This window comes from Parasteatoda tepidariorum, chromosome 10 (assembly GCF_982258835.1).
Source record: "Parasteatoda tepidariorum strain Cologne lab strain chromosome 10, Ptep-v5.0, whole genome shotgun sequence".
Classification (NCBI taxonomy): domain Eukaryota; kingdom Metazoa; phylum Arthropoda; class Arachnida; order Araneae; family Theridiidae; genus Parasteatoda; species Parasteatoda tepidariorum.
In genome coordinates this window covers 21,313,057-21,334,023 of record NC_141764.1, presented here as the reverse complement: position 1 = coordinate 21,334,023, position 20,967 = coordinate 21,313,057, and the positions used below count along the sequence as shown (strand labels likewise).

Below are 20,967 nucleotides of genomic sequence, written 5' to 3'. Positions count from 1 at the left end.
CCATTGCTGGTATTTGAATGCTTAGATTTATTGCATGTCTGATGGATGTACAGTGCATAAAATAAAAAAGTGAAAACCATCAATAACTTTTGACCCTAATGATTTGAAGGTTTAACCTTACGTATGACAATTAAATATTTAGTGCAGATGTTTAGTTACAAAATCAGATATGAAAATATTTTCTCTGAATAAACATGATTTTTTTTTTTTTTTTTTTGATAGATACAAACTCCTGACCTTCTATATATGAGGTTTTGGAGTCTGGAACCTAAGTTAAAGTTTGGACCCTTTAATGTTAATTTCATATTTTGCATATTTCATCATATCTCCTCAATTAATGAAGTGAAGTAGAAATTTTTGATCTCTATTATAAAACTAATTTATTTAAGGATAATTTTATGATAATAGTGCATACAGATTATTAACTCTGCATAACTGCCCTTTTATATTAATAAGAACAAATTGATTATCATGAATTGCACCTAGTTTAATGTAATAAATTTTAAGGATTATATCATGTTAATATCATATATATATATAAGGATTATATCATGTTGGATATTCAAATTAACTAGCCAAATTTATGAAACTGCAATTATTCTGTTGTTTTTTTTAACCAGCTACCTTATTTATTATGTAAATAATTAATATGTTAGTGATTATGATGCCTACTTAACAGATTTTTAACATAATCATAATTTTTGTCTTAATAGAAGCACAATGGAAGTTGGACTGCAGAAACAAGCCAATGGACACAATATTTATCCGTGAGGTTAAGGAGGACAGCCCCGCATACCATGCTGGCTTAAATAAAGGCGATAGAATATTAGCGATTAATAATCATCCTTTATCTGGGAAGTCCTATTCCGAAATCATTCATCTGATTCTCAGGAGGTAAAACCAAACTTATTTTTTGAGATTCTTATTTTTCAAAAGTTTCCTTTTAACAAGAGTATTAAGTATTTTCAGCATATATTGGTCATTTAAAGATGATAATTATGTAAAGCAAAAGCAATTAACTTTAAAAAAATTTTTTAAAGGAAAGAGTTCAATTGAAAATAATGTATTGAACATCTTTCTAATTTGTATTTTCACAGTGTAAAATTTGTAGCCGTTTCTTATTTTGTAAGTTGTAAGTAACACTTGAAGTGACCCAAGTATTAAAAAAAAATGGGATGAAGGAAAATACAGTAGGGTGACGGAAAATATAATAGGATGATGGAAGGAACAGTAGGATGAAGGAAAATGTAATAGGATGAAGGAAGATTTTTTTAATGCATATATATGGTCATCAAAAACTAAGCATTACTAATGCTGTGATGATCTGTTTACATAATTTTCTTAAGATTTTGACAAATGACACTTTTCATCACTAAATCTTTTTTTCAATCAAAATATTTTAGGGTGAATATAATACTTAATCAGATTACAACGTTTTCACTAAATAATTATGAAATATTAATAAATATTCATTATTGACATTTATTCTAATTCACTAAAAGCTGCATTTTTTTTTTTTTAATATTTATTTTTCAGATAGATTAGGAGTATATTTATGAGTAGCTTTAATATATAAGTACTATTACTATCTATGACGTAACTATTCAAAGCAATAAAAATATAGCAATATGATTCAGTGATTCTTTGTTTGTACTAAAATATAAATAGACAAAGAATAGCTGGTAATAAAATTTTGAACAACTAGAAAAGAAATTTTTCTTCAAAAGCATGTACTAAAATAACTTTGTCAATATATACAATTCATGATATGTTTATGAGAAAAATTATTATTCTGTTATTGTCTGTTGTGAAGCATTTGTTGATATAAAAAGAAGTTGAAAATATTTAGATTATCTGTAAAAATAATTTAGTATATCCCCATGTTCATCAGTATGCATTTTTAAACTTTTTTCATAATAAAAATTTTAATGAATTTTAATGTTCTTTTAATTTAAATGTTTCATGATTACTATATTATCAATAGAATCTGAGTTTGTGTTATTTTCTATAAACAAGATTATAAGCAGTTTTATCATGAACTATTCTATCCTGGCAGAACATTACATATTGTATTTCAGACAATGCTTAAAAAAGTTAAGTTTTACATAAACTTATATAAATAATTTTCTTATTTTGGAAGATTATTTAAAGTTAACAACAGGTCTGTAAAACTTTGTTTCAAAATTATTAGATTAAATACTATGAAACTTTACAAGCAAACATACCAGAGCATGAAGAAAATTTTTATAAAAATTTTCAAGTTGAAAATTTTTTAAAACGTAATTTTTGAAATTAAAATGAAAAAATAGTTTTAGTTCCAAGCAAATGTAATTTTAAAAATTTCACAAAGATTTTTATGCTTTTTCATTAAATGTTTAGTAATTTGCATTTAATTTTACCCCAGATAACTTAACATTTAACTAATAGACTCTCTTCACTTGCCAGTTTTGCACAGTTGGCACGATAAAGCTTTTATGTCTTGAAAGATTGTAAATGTTGAATTTTATCTCTTATTTATTTAGTTTAAGTTTACAGAGTCTAGCAGCTATTTAATTTAACTTTAATAAGTGAAATATAAAAATTTGCATATTTTTAATTCACTGTCTCAAATAATTAACTAAAAATAATACAAAATAACACTGATTTAGGCTTAGTTATTTATGGTTAAGAAAATTTAAGAAATTCTTTTGCTATTTATTATAAATATCTGACTAGATGGTGTGGTTTTACTCATCTTAAAGTTTCATCACTACAAGACTACAAATACTTACACATCCTGTTATTTTTTAATCATTCTGTCTAGATTTATATTATTCCATTTCAGTTGTTTGTAATTATTAAAAGTTCTTAAGTCATAATCAGTCATTTATGATTATTAATTACTTAAGTCACTTAGAAGTAATTAAAATGATTCATTCATTACATAATTCAAATATATATATGCTTTTATAAAGAAAGTAATTCCTTGATTTTAAGTTAAAATTTTAGTAAAGTAAACTTAATGTTAATTGCTATAATAAAGTAACTTAAATGAAATATTGTAATTTGTTACTTTTAAAAAAATAAAGATTGAAAAATACTTATATTTTCAAATGAAAATTACAAAGCATATTTATTATTTATTAAAACAAAATTATTTGTACAAGCAGAAATTTCATTCTTGTAAGACAGTAACTCAGGGTGGCCACCCATCAGGAAAGCCTTGAAAACCTGGAATTATCAGTGCATTTTTTTTATACTGGAAAAATCAGTGAAACTTGGGACAGAAACCTGGAAAAATCAGGGATTTTTTAAAGAAAAGCTGGAATTTTTTCTTTGATTTTTCTTAATTTTACTAATTTAAATTATTTACTAATTTTCTTACATAAAATTATTTTACCAACTGTTATACCCACTTTTAGACAAAAATTTATTCCCAAACAGTTGAAATACCATCAGCTTAGCAATACTTCGCTTGCATCAAAATTTGCTTCATTATAACCCTGTTAAACTCCCATGGTTTCTTAAAGAATAGAGAACCTTTCCAGGTCACCTCATTCTCATAAGATGACCTGGCTAGCACTCTATCCCATGAGTCAAAGATGATAAAATAACATTAAAAAAATATTTTAAATAAAATACTTTATAATCTTGACACTTTTCTTGTGCCCATCCTAAACTTTATGAGGGAAAAAAGCACATTGACCTGGAAATTTTAAGATTTTTACCTGGAAAAATCAGGGAAGTTTGAAACCTGATTTGTGTGGCCATCCTGATTACTATTCAATAAATTTGTTGCTAATTCAATAATTTTTTGTGATTCAATTTTTGCAATAATGTTCAAATTCTATTTTAAGTTGCTTCGCAAACTTTCGAAAAAACAATTAACTTCTCCTGAAAAGAAAATATTATCACTTTTTGGATCTGATTGACTATTTCAGACATTTTCATTATTTGTTTATGTTTATGCAAATTTATATTTATACTACATCTAATTCTGTTCTTTTTTATTTATTTTTTTTTCCTTAGTGGGCATACCCTACGCCTCCTAGTTGTCCCCAAAGAAGATGATATTCTACAACTGGTAAAGATATACATTTATTTTTTATTTTTGCAAAATCTTTTTTTAAATGTGCAGCTTGCCATTTACTGATAATGAAACATGGTGGCTACTCACTTTAGAGACAGTGAAAACCTAGAATTTGAAAGCACAGCTGAGAAACCTGGAATGCAATTCTCGGTCTATTTTAAAATTCTGAGACAATTTAACTCTAATTTCAAGATAGTATTAATTACGCAATAAATTTCTTAAAATATTAAGATAATTAGCATATTTTACAATAAATTCATATCCAATTAATATCTAAATAAAATATTTAATAATTAATACTGAATTTTTATATATTGCAGGAATTATAATGCTCAATTGTTTTTCTTTTAACATCGTGACATTTTTATGTGGGATACAATTAGTTAATTTATATTGAAGAAAGGGATATTTTTCTGCATTTAGGTAAATTCTTAATGAATATCTAAGTAAATTTCTTAATTACAAAATTTTTTTTAAGCATTCAGAAATTTTACTCTCAGTGTTCTCTGTACTTAGAAGAAATCTAGTAAATATAGTTTTGTCTGGAGGATGGCCACCCTGGAAAATTAGTATATTTAATAATTTTCTTGTTGGTGTGTAATTTTGAAAAAAAAAGAAATACATCTTAAAAATTTTGTTTCTCTTTGAAAATATAATGAAAAAATTATAGTTAGATAAAACTTTTATTTAAAAAAAATTTTTTTTTTATGGATATTATTTTTTAATTTATTTTAAACTCTAATGGGGAAATGCATATGTGCACCTTTTCATGATGAACAGTTATGAATTATTTGTAATCTTTTGATGTTTATTTTATGTGTGTTATTTATTTATCTATTTATTTATTTGTAAAGTTGGGTGCTAAAGACTTATTTAAAAATATATTTTTATGTTTATGAAATAATTATATTTCTTCAAAGTTGGAAAGTATTATTCGAATTGGCCACTAAATCTGTAACGTGTTCTTTTGAAAGAAAATTTTGCCGATTCCAGGTACTCGAATGAAAATCGCATAGTTTTTTATCGAACAAATATTTTACTAGGTGTAGTTATACTAGTATAGTTTTTTCTATACTAGTATAGAAAATAAAAACATGTTTTTATTTTCAATCTTTTCAAACTAAGTTTTAAAAAATGTTTTTAACAGAAGTTTGGGGTGAGTGTTCGAACACAGAATGATTAAGGTTATGAAATGGTGACTGCTCCTAATAGTGGACTTAATAATTAATTTTTTATTTGAATTTAAAATAGAATTTATTGTTATAGCTTTTGTTTGACACAGGATATTCTATAATTATTTTAATATAATGAAGATTTATTAAATGAAAAATGTTTTATTTATCTGAGTTCAATCTTTAACAACTATAAATGTATTTTACATGCAATGAGATTTATCTTTGTACAATCTCTTAAACTTTTCGATTATTTCTTTGCGATAAATTTTATCTCATAACCAATGTTAAACTGGCGATTTTCATTGCAGTTTTGCACTCCTTATTCACCAATTTCATTCATACATGCTTATCAATGTGAGTGTAAAAGAACTTATACTGAAAATATAATAAAATGTATCCAAATGAGTTTCTTGTTGAGTTATGTAAAAATGCAGAAATTTATTTTTAAAATAAAAACTACCTTTAAAAAATTTATCAAAATTTGCAATTAACATGGGCTTTTATTTTCTAGGAAGTTAATCTTCATTGATATTTAAATTAGTAATAGCATTTTCGAGTAATTAATGCATCTCTTGTTAGAAAGTATTTTTGTTCTGTTTGCAATTCATATTATTTCTATAAAATGCTAAGCTTACATACCCAAATAGTTGTAACATATTATTATATTTACTCATTTTCATAAAGCAAATTTAGTAAGTGAGTAATACACATCTAGTATAGAGTATCTTATTTTTCTACTGTTATGAAATTTTAATGAATGTGTATTGAAACTTCAAATTCATTAACTTTAAATGGAGTGAGAATTTTTAAAAAATATTTCTTTATTGTAAATAATAAAAGTAATTTTTTTTAAATTAAATGCTTATCATGTACTTATATTTGTTTTCATATTGATTATAGTTTCAGCACCCATTTTATTCTCACTTACACTGTGTTAAAGAAAATTAAGGATGAAACAGAAAGAAATATTATTAAGTTTACTCCCTATTTCATTAGGTTTAAAATCATCATTATCAATTGTTAGTGTTTATAATTTATCATAATAGTGTATTTGAAAAGTTAATACATGGTGCATAGTATTTTTAAAAAGTGCTTAGCATTGCTTATTTTTGATTTTAGTTTTTTAAAAGCCCTTTTAAAGGTGCTTTTTTCATGGGGTGTTTTAAAAAATTGTTTATTTTTCCCTTTTGAAAATGAGATTTCTTTTCTTTACCATGTTGATTTTCACTGTTTATTATGCAAAAGCGTGATTTTCACATTGTTCTATTCAACGTTTTCACAATTTATTCAACCACAATCTATTTCGGCATACCGTCGGTTTGTATCATATGATAGCAACAATCATGTTATATGTTTGATGAAATACTTAGAAGTGACTACTCAGCTGGGTTTGGTGAGATTCTTTTGCAAGATATTCTCAATTTCAGGCTACATTTTCCACCCTCTGAAATTGAACCGAAAATTCTCTTGATCTTTTTATTGTGACTAATAAAATGAAGAAGAGAGTTCTTTATCAGAAATTAGTTATTTTATCATGATCATGTAAAGTCTTTGAAAATTATTTTGTATTTTCTTAATGTATATAGAGTTTGAAAATATTATTTGAGTGCTTAAAAATTACTTTAAACAAGCTTAATTTTTGTTGACAGCTTTGGCTATACACCCTGTAATATATATTTGTTTGACTTTATACATTGCTTATTGCTAAAAATTCTTTTATTTGCAGTATTTTGCATCATCAGCTTACCAACCAGTTCACCGCCAGAACAAAGAGCACAAGTATTTATTGCCTGCATACCAAGCCCACAATGATAAAGCAAATCTGCAGTATCGACAATCAAACTATGGAACATACCCTGGAAGACTCCATCACAAATCTAAAGCATCTTTGGAAAGAGGGAAGCAAGAGAATGGTAGTAGTGTTGTCAATTACCAAGTCATTGAATCTCAACTTCCTAATAATGTTCTCCAAGAAGGTCTGAACAGCTCACACCTGGCAAGTGGTTTGGATAAAAAAGAAGATGAGTTTTCAGTGCACGACAAATATGATCTGGATACTTCATGTTTTAGTGAAGACGAGGGATACTATCACCACTCTAAAGACCTAAAATGTGCTAAATTTGTAGATCTGCAACCTCCAAAACTAAAAGACACTGTTGCCAATTTATACTACACTTTGTGCAGTGATAAACCATCTGTGTTTGCATTTTCCTCAGAGGATAATCTGAATTATCCCATATACATGTCAGATTTTGATGGCGTAGTTCATTGTGATAACATGGCGGAAACTAAAAACGATGCAGATGCATCTGAGGATGGAGTACGCCACATCTCTTATCCATTTGACAGATCTCCCTTTGCCGAATGCAATCAATCTCGTGATAGTGTCGGTAATGGCGAATGCGTGTGCCATTCGGATTCGCGGACACCGGTTTATTGGGCAGCGGACAAAGTACTTAATCCGGATGAAGCTGACCCTCATTTTCAAGTCCATCCTGATCTTTTGTGTCGCAAGCCTAGTGAAAGGAACTCTATATCATCTGCTTATGATTTTAGAGACAATCCTAACATACCTTCCATCAATCTGGTTGCTCAACGACGGCACCAGTTTGAGTCCGGGAATCTTCTGGCAGAGTCGATGGAGAGGATGAACCTGTACAGAAGTGAGCTGTCGCGCATGTCGAAAGCCAACCAGGTGAAAATAGTGTCGTCTCGTACTGCAGCATTTGAAAATAAGTCCTTAAGTCCTACGTACAGCTTTGAGAAACCAGCTGCTATCCCAGATGCTGCTATACCAGCTTTGAAAGAGGCTGTGTACGTTAACAGTGAAGAGATTCAGGCTATGCAGAATGCTAGATACGCTTCTTTAGACCTGGAAAACGAAAATAAACCGAATGAAGATATTTTAACCTGTGATGTTGATTCTGGTCAGGCAATTGAAGAAGGTATTTTTTTTTATATAACAGATTTATTTTAAAATATTATAAAGGTGATTATTATTTACATTTTCAACTTAAAGTATTAGTGATGTGAAATAAAACTTAATTGGGTTTTCTTGTGCTTAACCCTTTTTAGGCCAAGCATATAAATTTTATAAAATATGGTATTATTCTCATTGAAATATGCTTACATTAAGACTCAAAAGAATTTTGTGTATAAAAAATTATATTTTATTTAAGAAATAAAATGGTGGGAACTGGCACCATTCGCAAAATCAATGAACAAACCATTTAGTTGAACGCTTGCTTTTTTTTTGCAATTCGTTTATTTTTTATTATTATTTATTTTCTTACTTGCAACTTTAATCCATCATAAAAACATATGATAAATCTCAAAAGGAATAATTATAAATTTTCAAAAAAATTTATTTGCCAATAACTGTTTCAAGTTAAAAAAAGACTTTAATACTTTAAAAATTTCTCAACAGAAAGTGTTTACTCCAATTGAATTACTATTAATTTTTGGGTGTCTTTAGAACTCTTGACAATAGCAGAGAAATAAAATTAGGGAAAAATATAAGTCACAGTGTTAATAAAAAAATATTTATTGAAATGTTGCATTTGCGCACCTTTGGCCAAAAATGTGTTAATGAAGAATGCATTCCTTCGCAATTTGTCAACATTATCCAAATTACCAGTACTTTATAAGTCGAGTGTAAACTTTTTCTTGGAATGTTTATCCAAAGTGTTAAAACTTTATTTGTATTCTAATGTAAAAAGGAAAGATTCTATCTAAACGTGTAATTTTCAACTTCCTGCACTATCCGGTTGTCTTTGTGTGTTTCTTAGAAATAGAAGTTTTACCGATTTTTTACTTCCCTTTTTCGTTTTCCCCTTTTCTTCTTTTCAAGTCTTTCAGCTTACCAGTCTGAATTGACATCATCAGTTTAACTGAGCAAAAAGCCTAAGTAAACCAGGCACTAAATTTGAAAGCTGATACTTTTTTTGTTTGCTTGCTATTTTGTGAGGAAAAATGAGAGGTTAAGAATATCTTATCTAAAAAAAATTTTCCTTTTCTATAGTCAGTTTTGTCTTTCCTTTTGAAGTGTACATTTTATTTTCAACTGTTATTTTGTGTATTTATATGTTTTGTATGTGCTGTTTTCTGATAGTTAGAATTTAATACTGATGTCTAACCAGTAAGTAATTTTTGCTGGCAATGTTCTGAAGTTAATGGATCTAAATGTAAAATGACTCCCCCATTAGCTCTAAAACTCTTGACTAGTATATATGGTTCTGAACGAATAGATTTTTTATTTAAAATGAATTTCCAAAGTGTGATTCAGAATGTAATTTTTAATTTTTTTCTAAGTTTTCTAAAAAATTTTAATGTAGAATATTTTACTTCCAGTGTTCAAAAGCTGTAAACTTAGTTTTGCCTTTTTCTCCCTTATGGTATCTTCTTAAGCAATGAATATTTATGTTCAGTTTCATTTTGAAATACATTATGCTTTTTTTTACTTTAAAATTTTTTTTATAGGGGAATTTAATCCTTGTGCAGCTGGAGTTGTACATAGGAGGAAAACTGTCCCAGGTATTTGCTTAATTTTATTTTTGAATATTTTTTTTGTTAGATTTTTGTATTACAGATTCAAAAAAAATATATTCTGTTTTTAATAAACAATTATTAAAAAATTATTGATCCTTTTTTTACGTTTATTTTTTATTATAGAGATGAAATATTTTTTCATAATTTTTAGCTTCTTCAGATCCAGATGAATGTCACATCGTTCGCCGCATATCATATTTACGAGCGACAGCTAACGAACGAATGAACCTAGAATCTGATCTAAGTGAGGAAGATGAAACTTCTGACATTTCTAGGTAACTTTATGTACAATCATGAGAAATTATTAATGCAATTGTTATTATTCAAGTTTTTAAAACATGTTTTTTTATGTATTGTTTTTAGTCCAAATAAAGAGTATCGTATTCAGAAGTTGAAATCTTTCTTTGGGGAAAAGGTGTGTATACTATACTTTATTTTATGTAATTGTTTTTGAATATTTGTCTGCAATGCTAATTTTAATCTTAAAAACCTAGATGAGCAACCAAAGTCTTTGAATGGTTTTGTCAAGTTGATAAATTTCAAATTATGGAAGCAATTTCATTGACAAAATTCATTAATATTTTCAAGTTCAAACAAATATAATTATAATTTAATATCATTTATTATCTGTAATTGTTTATTCTTTTGTTATGTTCATCATATTATTATAATTAAAACAATTTGCAGCATTCAACTTCTGAATTAGAATGTTCTACATAAAAAATACATCAGTTAAACTTTACAAAGTCGTGAGAAATACTCCCACCAATTCCATTCATTTTTAAATGTCGAAGGGAAGCTATTTTCCTACCTGTAATTTGTGCAACCATGTGCCAATTACTTAAAAAAATACCAATAAAGGGCTTTGTTTGCATAATGTGGGTAACAGTAAAGGTTAGAGTGGGATCAAGAAGAGAAACTAACACTCTGGAACTATGTTCTCTCTCATGTTATGTGTTTGGATCATTTCTTGTGGGTTTATTTATAGTAATCCACACAGATTTTATAAATTTGATTATATATAAGTCCAAAAGTTGTAGTTTATAATTTAAATTAGGTAAAAGTTTTAAGAATAGCTTTAGGTAGTAAGGTAAATGAATTTCTTTTTTTAACTAAATCTCAATCCTAAAAATATTTTAACATTACATTTCTAGAAAAAAAAAGTTCTTTAAAAGGTTAATGTAAGCACCACTCTTTAACTTATGGTTTTCTGGTTTCTGAAGTTTACTATTTAACAAGCTTTTACACTGCATATAAAACATTATCTTTTAATGATCTTGTTTATTTTTGTAATTTATTATTACATTAAGTAAGAACATATAAAATAATGAAAAATAATTTATTCTTATTTTTGTATAAACTCTTCTGAACCTGTTTTGTGTACTTCTTTTTTTTAACATTTAAGTAAAAATATTCATAAATTCTCATAGCAGCTCAATATGTTTCTTTTTAGACTCCTAAGGTGAAGCAAGCCATGGTTCCAGTGGACATAAATGAAGATGATACTACTTGTGATTCTCCTGCAACTGATACACATAAAACTGTATATGGTTGGGTTATCTGTAAAGTTGTTTCTTTGGAGGGGAAAGTAAGCCTCTATTCATGTCTTTTTTCCTGTTTAATGCTCCTACTTGTTAGAATACTTTCACTGATTTTTTGTGCATTATTATAATAAAATATGTAATTTGCAGGGATGAGATTCTTTCGCGGATTTCCGTTTTTTCTCTGATTTTTCCATTTTTCCCGCTAATTTCCGCCGAAATTTTTTTTGAACAAGTTAAAATATTTTATGAGGAATTTAATTTTCCACGGAGCGAAATTATTGAAGTCCTCATTCCTCCCTCTGAAGTTTCTCTAAAAATCATTTCCTTGGGATAAAACTGGTTGACCTTTATACAGGGATGAGATTTTTTTCGGTATTTTCTCTCGAATTTCAGCCTTTTTATCAAAAACTCAGATTCTCTAAAAGTTTCGTTTTTTTTATTTATTTATAAATATCCCGTTTTTTAAAAAAAATTCAGTTGTTGAAGTCAAATTATTATATTTATTTACGATTTTCAAAGGAAAACAGAATATTCAAACTACGTCCTAGCTGCTAATCCTTCCGCATGTTAACTTATATTAGCTATTTTCTCCGATTTCACGCACAGAAAATAAGTTTTTTCGTATTTTTTATCCGTCGGCCGGATAGCTCGTATTTTCGTAATTTAGACGTCACTGCTTCTTGTATTCTGGAGAGAAAGCAAACAAAAAAAGCGAAAAAAAAATAGGGGTGGATTTGTGGTGGAAATATTTATTTGCTCATTCAATTAATCTTGTAAATTTTTATATATTGTGTAAACAAAAAACAATTCAAACAATCCTTTTAGAAATCCCAAGTCCCGACTCTGCAAATATCTCGATTTTTATTCACGCGATTTTAATATCAATCATCGATTTTCGTATTTACCTGATTTAAAAGTTGCGCATTGCAATTCTTATTTACGCTTTTTAAATATCGTTACATTATGACTTGTATTTACGAGATTTAAAAATCTAATATCGTGTTTTGTATTTTTGCATTATTAAAATCGCGATTTTATTATCAAACATCAATTTTCGTATTTACCTGATTTAAAAGTTGAACGTTGCGATTCTTATTTACGATATTCAAGAGACCAATTTCGCGATTTGTATTTACGAGCTTTTAAAACCCTATGTAGCTACCCGAGCTTGAAATCCAATGTCGTGATTCTTTTTTGCGGTTGTAATATCGCGCGATTTTTAAATTATGCATCTTGATCTAAAAATTACGCATCATGATTTGTATTATCGCATTTTTTAAATTCGATGTAGAGTTTTATATGCACGTGATTTAAAAGCCTCATATCGGGATTTATAATCACATGGATTACAAGTTTAAACAAAAATTAGACAAAAAAAGTGCGATTTATTTATATATATATATATATAGATTCTTGGATTTCCTCTTTTTTACTTTCTGACTACTCTCATCCCTGAATTTGGAGCATTACAAAATTACCAGCATTTTAGCTATTACTTTGTAAGCTTTCCTGTTATTACTTCCTAAGCTTTGTTATTACTAAGTTATTTAGTTTTATTATTAACTATAATTGCATGAGGGTGCAGTGAGAGATGTTAAAATTTCCAATATCTTCTACTTGCATTTTAGTTTATTTATCTAAGTTGATACCTCTGCATTACTCTAATTTTTTACTTATTTGCATTCATAATTATAAAAATTATACAATATAAAGGACATCAGATTCAAGTTTCTTCACTTGAAAGTATTTCCAATTTTAAAATTTTATGATAAAGCTCAGAAAAATTGCATCTTTTAATTTTAATAATTTCTAAGATTAAATATTCACTAATAATATGTTAATTTAACAAAATGACTTTCTTTGTCATTCTTGTGTGCTTTATTATTTTACCTGTTATTAATTTTTTGGATTGTATTTTTTTTTAAGAATGCAAATAGAATTAGCAGGATACTTATTTTAACTTTAACCCTTTGAAAAACAATTATTTATTTAAAAGCTGTCAGAAGGTTATGTAACAATGATAAGAATATATAATACAATTAAAAAAATCAAAACCTGTAAATACATAAAAAAAAACGAGAAATTTTTCTTTATCCTCTAAAGCTTTAAAGGAAATTAAATGACTAGTTTTTGCTCTCATTTAGATTTTACATATGCTTACTCTTTGCAAACAATAACACTTCCTTTTAAATGAAATTTTCCTTAAATGTATACTTAATATTTCAAGTTTAGAACAACAAAGATTTATTAAATGCTCTATTCAGGGTATCCGCGCACCTGGAAAGTCATGAAAAATCATGGAAAGTCATGAATTTCAGTATTGAACAAAATTTGTCATGAAAAGTCATGATTTTTGCTGTTTTTTTGAAAAAAATCATGGAAAGTCATGGATTTTGGTATTCTAGTGTTGCAAGTACTGCGCCAATTGTAGAAACCTGGGCCTATATGCTCCAAATTGAAGTAGTAGGCTTAAATTGCCCCGATCTGAGCCAAAAGGGATATTTTCCCCTGGGTATCGCCAAGTCACAATTTTGCGGCAACCAAGCTACTGCTATGTGATGGGTTGCTCTGGATTCAGTGGGAAGGATTCTTGCACTCTCATGTGCAACTCTGCTTCATTTTACAAGATATTCTAAATTTCAGGTTTCATTTTCCACTCTCTGAAATGGAACCGAAACTTCCCAGGAATTTTCGGGGACCGACTAAACATTGCCAAAGTTTAATAACAAATGAAAATTTTATTTCTCTTGTTTAATTTCATTGTTATTGAAGTGCCATCGTCTTCGTCAATGGCAAGCTTATGGCCTTCTTGCTCTATTCTATTTATAGAATAGTACTCATGATCTTGGAATTAACTTGGGGACCATTCACTAAGTACAAATTTTCATGTTGATCCTCAGAGCAGTCAAGAATCAAAAAGCTTCATAACCTCAAAATTTCCATCTCCCTTTTATTCATTTAATTTAATAAAGATAAAAATTAATTAAGTTTCTTAAGTGTAAATTTTTTTCTGAGGGACCATCCACTAATTGCATATTGTTTTTAAACATGTATTACTTTTTTTTTACTAATATTTTTTTTTTACACTTATTGCATTTTATTATAGCTTCAATACTCACTGAATTTGCATTTAAAAATTATTTTTTTTATCATTTCATTAATGAAATACTGTACTGGGTAACCAATTTTAATTTTAAAAAAATTAGGGGTCATTCACTAATTTACATTTGTAATATAAATTTATTAAAGTTTGCTTAATTCTTTACATATTTTTTATAAATTCCGTATGATCAATATTAATCTTGTTAATGTTTTATTGAATATACTATTACAAATAACATTTTTTTAAATTTTAAGAAAAATATACTCAATAACGTTAAATAATAGTTAAATTAATTAGAGTTTTAAATTACCTTTTACAGAATTAAATAAAGTAATTATTAATTTAAAAAATAGTATGAGCCACTCAATATTGAATTTATTTAAATTGCTTTTGCCAAAAGCTCTTTTTTAAGTAATATTTCACCTATATTAAATAAATGTTTAGGTTTTTTCCAAACTGAGACACCATTGATTCACTTGCTGTATTATAAAATGGTGTCTCTAGTTTAAGCATTGTTAGGGCGTTTTTTAAAAGAGTTCTGCTTTTCTTAGTTTGACAGGAAATGACTTAAAATCTTTGGATGTAAAAAACGCAGAAATTTGGCAAAATTCAAATTTAATAGATGTTGGACTAGATACCACAAATACGATGACATCATTATCTTCTTCAGTAAAAAATTCTATGTATTTAGGTGCCAGGTCTATGGCACGTGCAAAAAAGTTATTAAAAGCATTGCCTCTTGAAAATAGGTTACTATACCATCTTAAATTGTCGCATCCTGTGATGAGAATGGAATTCTATTAAGGTAATAAGATATCTGGCAACAGTAACCCCATTCATTATAAAACCTGAAGAGGCATGTTTGTTACTGGTACGTATAGAACCAGAAGGTTATTCTTGTGACTCAAATGAATATGCACCAATTGATGTGTTTTGGAAAAACTATTTTGTGAAGAAATATAATTTGGGAAATATCAAATATTCTCTTATAACAAAGCTTTTTAAAGCTCTTTTGTGCATACCACATGGGAATGCCGATGTTGAGAGAGGTTTTAGTACTAGAGAGGTTTTAGGTTTGTTCATATGTGTGAATAAAAAGCTACTTGACAATAGGGCAAGTTTAAATTTGCATAGTGTTAATGATTTGAGACAAGTTGTGTCACTGGGGATTTAAATAACTTTAAAGTTGACAAAGATATGATTAAAGGAACTCGTGCAGCATTTAAAAATTATTCTGCTTGATTAGAGGTTGTGAAAAAAGAATGTGAACACTGAAACTGAGGAAAGCAGATTAAAAGTTGCTGAAATTGATTTGCTAAAAAAATTGAAGGCTTCTCAAGATCTCTTAGCCACTGATAAAAAAAATATTAAAGATGGGTTAAATAATAAAGACATGTTTATAGAAAGCGGACAGATCCTCTTATCTGAGGCTAAGTCGAGCATAGCAGAATATTTAACAGAATTGGAAGCTACCAAAAAGAAACTTAATTTGTTTATGCAGGGACCTTTAAAAAGTGAAAAAAATAAGATATGCCATTAATGAACAAAATTGAAAACTCTTGTTTTAATTCTTTTTATTAAATATGCTCCAAATCTTTGTTTCCCTGCTCCAAAATTGCTTCTGTGTTGCTCGAAAGATGCTCCAAAACCATGTTTTGCCACTTGCACCACTGGTCTCCGAAAAATCTAATTTTTAAAATGGAATCCCCCCCCCCCAATTTCATCCTGTTCCAAACATCTGAATTCCTAACAAAATCACCACTCAGGCATATTTTATTAGAATATAAAATGATTTTATCATGTTCTTTAAAAATTATGGTGTTCTTTCAAAAAATGAAAGAAAAAACATAATTTCTACATAACAACCATTTCTACATAACAACCATTTCTACATAGCAACCATAACAACATTTCTACATAATAAACATTCTGTCATTTAAAAATTCTTATTATTTATTTTATTTAATTTTATCAATTTAAAATTCTAGTTGAAGCAAACCAGTCATTGCAAATTTTTTTTTAATTCCTAAATCAGAACAGAAAAATTAGGAGTATTTCTTTCCTTTCAGATGAACAAGAAAAGTATCTTTAGAATATAATTCTACAGAAAAAAAATTATTTGCTTTTGCATTTTTTTCTAGCTATTTTATTGTTTCAATTCTTTCTTTACTCTGTTTTTTAAATTTAAAATCTATAAATATGAAGATGCAGAGTATAGTTTTGGTTATGCCTTTTATTATGTTATTATAATGCTTTTTTAAATGCATTGTTGCGTTTTTGTCGGAGAAAATAGTAACTTCATTAAGTCATGAAAAATTCTTGGAATTAGTCATGGAAAATCATGAAAAGTCATGAATTTGAAAATCTAAAATGTAGCAGATACCCTGTCTATTGAAAACTAAACAACAATAATTTCTTACGATGGTATATTATTTTTCTAGCGTTCAAGTGATCGATCGTGGAGACATTTGTGGGCTATTCTAAGAGATAATATACTCTATCTCTTAAAAGAAAGACGTGAACCCTCAAAGGTAAATCATTTCTGAAGTTTAACCCTCTTTTACAGTAGTTTAATAACTAGTAACTATAGCAAGGTATTCTAGTTTGACATTTTAAGTGTTGTATTTTTCTTCATCAAATATTTTTAATATTGTCTTAATGTTGTTATATAATCATTATTGAAGAATATTTTAGTGTTTTTATCTTTAATATTTAGATGCTCGCTTTTATTTCATATAAAAATTTTACAGTTTTATTTTTTCCCTCTATAAGATAACTATTATTGAATGATGAATCAGTTTTCCTTTTAAAGTTCTTTTAATTTCAAAAATTCTATTTTATTCATTGCTCTTATTTCTGTGCAAAATGTTGTTATTAAAATATATTTAATATCATTTATATATATTTAAGCATCATTATTTAATTTCAGGGAACATTAACCGGTGATGAACATGTGATAAATGTTAAATTTAGTGTAGCTAAAGTTGCAAATGACTATGTAAAAAGGAAACACGTTTTAAGGCTTCTACTTCTGAATGGAACTGAGTATCTAGTTCAGACTGAAAGTCACAATAGTATGATGGAATGGCTGAAAGCTCTACAAATTTTCACTCGAGAAATCACTGAAGTAACTCAATTTCTTTTTTTTTCTTTTTTTTAATAGCACTTCGATTTATCATTGTATGTTTACTTTGGAATATTTCTAAATTAGGAAACTCTTGGCTTAGAATATCAGAGAGAATACATGGCTAAAAATATCAGAGAGAATATTTTTAGTTCTTATTTAGCAACATTTATCTTTTGGGTAGCATTAACTGTGTCGGTTTGTGCAAATCATGTGATATGAGCCATGGTGGTTGAGGGGATAGAACGCTTGTCTCCAAATGATGTGACTCGTGTTCGAATCTGAGCGATAGCTTAAAAAAGAAAATTCTGCTCACGGCTGGCATTGACCACTATACTGACGTAAAATATCCTCAGTGGTAGAGGGGGTCCGAATTCCCTTCCTACTGGGCTAACCATGGAATGCTTTTTGGTTTTTCTTTCCATGTAATGCAAGGGCGAGTTTGTTCCATCAAAAAATTTTTCAGGCAAGTTAATTTTTCCCAGCTCTTAATCCAGGAGTTCTCTTGTCTTCTGAGTTGGATTCAAAGTTACAAGGATGAACAGCCGATCCAAAAGTGGGTCAGCTGCTCATTGCCGGTTATAAAATAAAGCTAAATCATGTGGTACACATGAGGTGAGATGATGTGGTAATGAGGCTATTTTTATGTTTTACTTATCGGACTGTTATCAACACCCTTAATCAAATTATTTTTGTAAATAAGATAAACGATGTGCAAGTTTAAAAAAATGTCAGAATATATGTTTAAAAAGCTTCTTTCTTATTGGCTCGCACTAAGTAAAATAGTAATCCAGTAATAATAAAATAAATTAACCCAGTATTAAAGAAATATGTGCAAACACAAGTGATGTATTCGACTGAGACAAGTAATTATTTTACGTATTTATCACAGAATTGATGATGGTACTTTTTATCATACTAGAATCATCATGTGTCTTTTATAAGCTAAATTATTTTATTGAAGTATCTTATTGCATTTGTTTTTGTCATTTAGGTATTTAAAATAGTGATTCAAAATAATGTTTAGGCTTTTATTATAAATTAAATATTAGATTTTAAACCTGTTTAATAACAACAAAAACTAAGATTTGCTAACCACATTTTTTATGTATATTTTCAGATTCCTGAGTGGTTGAGAAATACATCAGTGCTGGAAAAAGCTAAAGCTTATGAACAGCACTTGCACACTGGCAAAGGAAAATCATCAAATCAACCACATAATGTCAAGAAATTAGTGTTTCGCCATCGCAATCCTTCTGAACATTCCCCTACCATCAAATCGAGAAGAGCTTCTCAAGGAGGTAAGTGCAGTTTAAATTTATTTATACACAGTTACATTTTCTTTATTCAAATTCCAGAAGACGACTGTTATATTTTATACTATTATGCAACTTTTCTAAACTTAATTGCTGTGGTAAAACCGTTTTTTTTTTTAGACCGATAAAGAATTATATTTTGTGCTTTATAAGAAAATGCTATATTTCAACTACCAATTTACTACTAGTTATAAATTAGCTTCAATGGAATTGGGATAATGGAAATATGCTTAGCTCTTAACTGATATATATGGTAGCAGCATAATTTTTTTAATTAAATGTTTCTATTTTGATGTATTTCATTATAACAGACTGTAATACAGAAAAAATATTAGTCATTTGTTAAAAAAGCATAAAGAATTAATTCAAGCATTATTATTTGTTTTTTGAAAACATATTTATGTATTTATAATTATTAAAATAAGTTCTTTGAATAATTATAAAACACTGTTGTAACAGATCAACAGAAATTACCTTTTTTCAAAAAAACATTTATATTTAAGCTTAATACTTTGAACATAATCAATTTACATACTTTTAAGTTGTATATTTTATTTAACAAGAATTCGAAAATATCACTTTTATTAAATTTAACTTCTGCCACAGTTTAAATAAGAGAAAATTTTTACCTATCACAGACCTATGTTAAGGAAAGCTAATATTTATTATATGTTTAATAAATATTTCAACTAATGCAGTGTAGTGTTATTTATTGTATGGGTTATTTGCTCAATAAAATTTTTATTTTAAAATGAATTTTCTTTTGGAAATCTAAAGTCCCAAAAATGATAGCATTGGCTTGTAATAGCCTTTGATTTCTTTATAATTTTTCTTAATAAAATTAATATTCCTACTAGCTTTCTATAAAAATTCTTTCTATTTAATTTCTTCAAAATTAAGTATTGTAATTCTGGCGTGGTAGAAGAAATCTTTCATCAGGGCAGCAGGAACTGCAGATTATCACAGTGTCAACAAATTATTTTTTATCCAAGAAATAAAAAAATTTAAAAAATATTTTTTAAAAAAACTTTTAGTGAGACAGTGTCAGCTGTCTCACTATAAGCAGTTTTCAGAAATATTTTAATTCTTCATGGAGAAATTTCTGCAGATATATCGCTGCAATTTGTCTGCCAAAGAACTCTATGAAAACATAGAAATTTGTCTACAAACGGAGCTACGCAGTAATTCTTCCAAAATCTTCGCAGATCAATAGAAATGCTGCCGTATACCTTCTGGTCTTTCTGAAGAACTCTTCCCACCAGATCCTGGAGTTGTTTGCTGCTATTCAAATGTCAAAAAATAACATAATAATCCAAAAATTATCATATCTGGAATGGTGTTTTTTATAGTAGTTACATTTATTGAGTTAAAAGTTTGAATTTAACTGAATCTATGTATTTTCTGTTTAGATATTTAATTGCATTAGATAAGGATTTATTTTATCTTAAGTATAATTTCATGTGTTTCAAATTAAATTTATGCAGCATACATTTTTTGTGTTAAATTTTTAATTACTCTAAATTTGCAAAATGAAATTTAGCTATACATATGTTTGAGCAAACCTTATTTTTATTTCGTTATGTGATTGCATTTGGGTTGCAGACAAATTTTGATTTATGAAAATGGTATTGTATGTTGGATCAGCAAATTCTACAACCGGGGTTATAAGTAATATTTTTTGACATTCAGTGGGAAAGACAATAATTTTTTCAGTATTATGTTATAAATTTCAGCTTTTCACTACAACTTCGTTTTTACTTTATATTTTATTACTGAATTTTAATATAGAATTAATCGAATTATTTTATAAAGTTTTATTTTATAACTTTTCATTGAACCGCTGACCCAAATTTAGGTTTTCGACTACTAATGTTCAACTCTGTAGCCTTGTAATTTTGAACCCAATCCAGAAGACAAGGGAACTTCTGGATCAAGTAGTGGGAGAAATTTGCCTTTGTGGAGGACTATTTGATGGAACTAACCTGCATTTGCTCGAGCCTCCCAGGGTTAGCCTGACAGCAAGGGGACTCTGACCCATCATTCATCTACCACTGAGGATATTTTATGTCAGCACTGTGGTCGGTGCAA

The 20,967-nt window shown here is 27.9% G+C and overlaps 1 protein-coding gene across 1 annotated transcript in view; it reads left to right on the top strand.

Moving 5' to 3' along the window:
• LOC107442299 (rho GTPase-activating protein 23) overlaps positions 1-20,967 on the top strand; it is a 43,754-nt gene that overhangs the window by 8,144 nt on the left and 14,643 nt on the right. The window contains exons 5-14 of the mRNA XM_071184517.2: positions 714-894; positions 4,009-4,063; positions 6,971-8,189; positions 9,724-9,777; positions 9,944-10,067; positions 10,156-10,207; positions 11,246-11,380; positions 16,881-16,970; positions 17,369-17,566; positions 18,684-18,864. Of these exons, the coding sequence (XP_071040618.2) occupies positions 714-894; positions 4,009-4,063; positions 6,971-8,189; positions 9,724-9,777; positions 9,944-10,067; positions 10,156-10,207; positions 11,246-11,380; positions 16,881-16,970; positions 17,369-17,566; positions 18,684-18,864 (2,289 nt within the window). The remainder of the gene's footprint in view (positions 1-713; positions 895-4,008; positions 4,064-6,970; positions 8,190-9,723; positions 9,778-9,943; positions 10,068-10,155; positions 10,208-11,245; positions 11,381-16,880; positions 16,971-17,368; positions 17,567-18,683; positions 18,865-20,967) is intronic.